We start from the raw sequence: 2,485 nt of genomic DNA, 5'->3' as shown, positions 1-2,485 counted from the left end.
TTGTCCTTCTTACAGCCTCTTTCCACTTTCTTTAATTGGAAATAGCTTGTAGGGAGCAGAGCACCCATCAAAGGACATCTGTGAGATTGGCTCAGCATCTCACAAGTGAGGACAGAAAACCTCCACTTGTTTTATTGGTTTGTGAATTGTTATAAATAAATGTTGCTTTCAATTTTTTTTGGAACTTCCTTTTCTTTCATTGAACTGACACAGGCTAATTCCAAGAGGTCAAATCACACCCAGCAAGCCAGAAAGGTGCCCAGTTTCTTTCTTCAACCTGAAGGGTCTCAGGGATGAATTTTTCAGGTTTCTTTGCAGAACCTGAGCCTCAAGGCTAACGTGCAAAAAACCCCAGCTGTTACCGTTACTTGCAAAAAGCCATCATTAAGTAACAGCTGATTGCAAAAACTGTAGTGCTGGACATTTTATTCCTCCCCTTGATTTGGTCTGAAGCAGCCTTTGTGCCCATTATTGGTTTGTTAGTTGAACCAGTGTTTCTGTCCTTGTAGGTTCACAAAAATTGGTGTTTTTAAACGAGATACAAGAAATTCCGTGTGTTTGGGAACGCAAAGTCATAAGGATAACATCAGTGGGAAAGGGAGGCCTGGTATTTTATTGGGCACATACGACAACAAAAGACTTCCTGACTGTGAGAAGGCGGCCTGAGGTACCTCCCCTGAGGAGGGAGGTACCGGGGAACAGGGACAGCCCCGCTCCCCGCCCTGAGGAGGGAGGTACCGGGGAACAGGGACAGCCCCGCTCCCCGCCCTGAGGAGGGAGGTACCGGGGAACAGGGACGGCCCCGGCCGTTCCCGGTGCGCTGCCGATCGCGGTCCGGGCGGTTCCGCCGCCATGGTGGGCCCGGGCCCGGCGCCGCTGGAGAACGCGAACCCGCTGATCTACCGGCGCTCCGGGGAGCGGCCCGTCACCGCCCGCGACGAGGACGAGGAGCTGCCCGACCCCATCGACGACCGCGAGATCTTCGATATCCTGGGCCGGGCAGGGCAGGGCAGGGCCGGGCAGGGTGGGTCGGGCAGGGCAGGGCCGGGCAGGGTGGGTCGGGCAGGGCCGCGGCGCTTTCCTTAACCCGCACATCTCATCCGCTCCATCAATGACCCCGAGCACCCCCTCACCCTGGAAGAGCTCAACGTGGTGGAGCAAGTGCGAGTGAAAGTGAGACCCCGCCGAGATGTGCTCGCTGTGGTGGGGGGGCAAAGCGGCCTCAGCCGGCTGGCTAACTAATTACTTCTTCTAGCCTTAAAATATGTTTATCGTAACGGTCTACTGCATAGTGCTTAAAATTAATAATAGTATTTTAACTAATTAAATAGTATTTATTTTATATAACGATATATTATAACCATGTATTATTATACTTTATTATAGATAACGTATAGTTATAATTAATATATCTGTATATTTATATGTATGTATAATATTATGTTATTAAATGATATTTCAGAATGTCAGTGAACGACATGAGGTACGAGTGACAGTGCAGCACCACGTTGCACGTCACATGAAAGGCCTCGGGCTGGTTTGGGGTAAAATCAGCAGGTTTTGTCCCCAGCTGGTGTTGGTTTTTGCCCAGGTGAACGATGCTGAGAGCACGGTGTCGGTGGAGTTCACCCCCACCATCCCACACTGCAGCATGGCCACCCTCATCGGCCTCTCCATAAAGGTCAAACTGCTTAGGTCTCTGCCTGAGAGGTTCAAGGTGAGCGACCACATCACTCTGGGAAGCAAAAAAGGGGGATTGTGTTTGGAAAAAGGAAAAAAAAAAAGAAAAAAAAAGGGCAACCCCCCCCAACTTTATAGTGAAAATAACTAGAGCGTTTTTCATTTTGTGAGTGAGGGAGACTCCAGGAACAGAGGGGGCAGTGGGCTGAATATCAGTGCAGAGTTATGGTTCTGTGACAGTCATTGTCTTGGGGTTTGGAGGAAAATTACCTGCAGTGCTTTATGGCCCAGGAGAAGGAGAGGTTGGTGCCCCACCCTTGTCTGAAGCAGGCTTTAGCAGATGGAATGCAGAGTATGCTGTGATTTTAGACTTCAATTTTATTCTGTTATATATAGTAACTGCTCTTGGCAAGAATGTCCATTTCCCCCTCTTTTTGTTACTGTCTTATTTTTATTCAGTAGCTTGAACTTCCCATGTTTTGTTAACTCATCCTCTTCTTCTTTTGTGGTGCCTGTGAAGCTGGATGTTCATATAACACCAGGAACACATGCCTCTGAGCATGCAGGTGAGACTTCAGTGCTCTGTTGTGAGGTCTTTGTGTGTATTTTAGTCTTAAGAGATTCCCACTCCTGCAGAGCGTCTGTTCGGTACCTGGGACTTTGTGTGCGTCAGATGTTCCACAACAGGAACGTGTAATGTCAGAGATTGTTCTGCACCATCCTTTAAGCGTCTCCTCAGGCACCCTGTGCTCTCAGCAGTCATTGATTTTCCTGGGAAATGCAGTGCTCGGAAACTGGGGCGAGC

The 2,485-nt window shown here is 49.0% G+C and overlaps 1 protein-coding gene across 1 annotated transcript; it reads left to right on the top strand.

Annotated features, from left to right (window-relative positions):
• Positions 1-821: 821 nt before the first annotated feature.
• On the top strand, positions 822-2,267 carry LOC114073662 (cytosolic iron-sulfur assembly component 2B-like; the record flags this gene model as incomplete). Its single annotated transcript, XM_027911387.1, has 4 exons — positions 822-985; positions 1,094-1,173; positions 1,592-1,717; positions 2,201-2,267. Coding segments are annotated over exons 1-4 (406 nt in total), but the record flags the coding sequence as incomplete, so codon positions are not given.
• Between the last annotated feature and the right edge of the window lie 218 nt (positions 2,268-2,485).

The sequence above is a fragment of the Empidonax traillii genome, unplaced genomic scaffold (assembly GCF_003031625.1).
Source record: "Empidonax traillii isolate 1590-97213 ecotype Southwest subspecies unplaced genomic scaffold, ASM303162v1 scaffold8723:size9172, whole genome shotgun sequence".
NCBI lineage: Eukaryota > Metazoa > Chordata > Aves > Passeriformes > Tyrannidae > Empidonax > Empidonax traillii.
The sequence above is the reverse complement of the archived record's forward strand: the minus strand, read 5'-3'. Positions and strand labels throughout refer to the sequence as shown.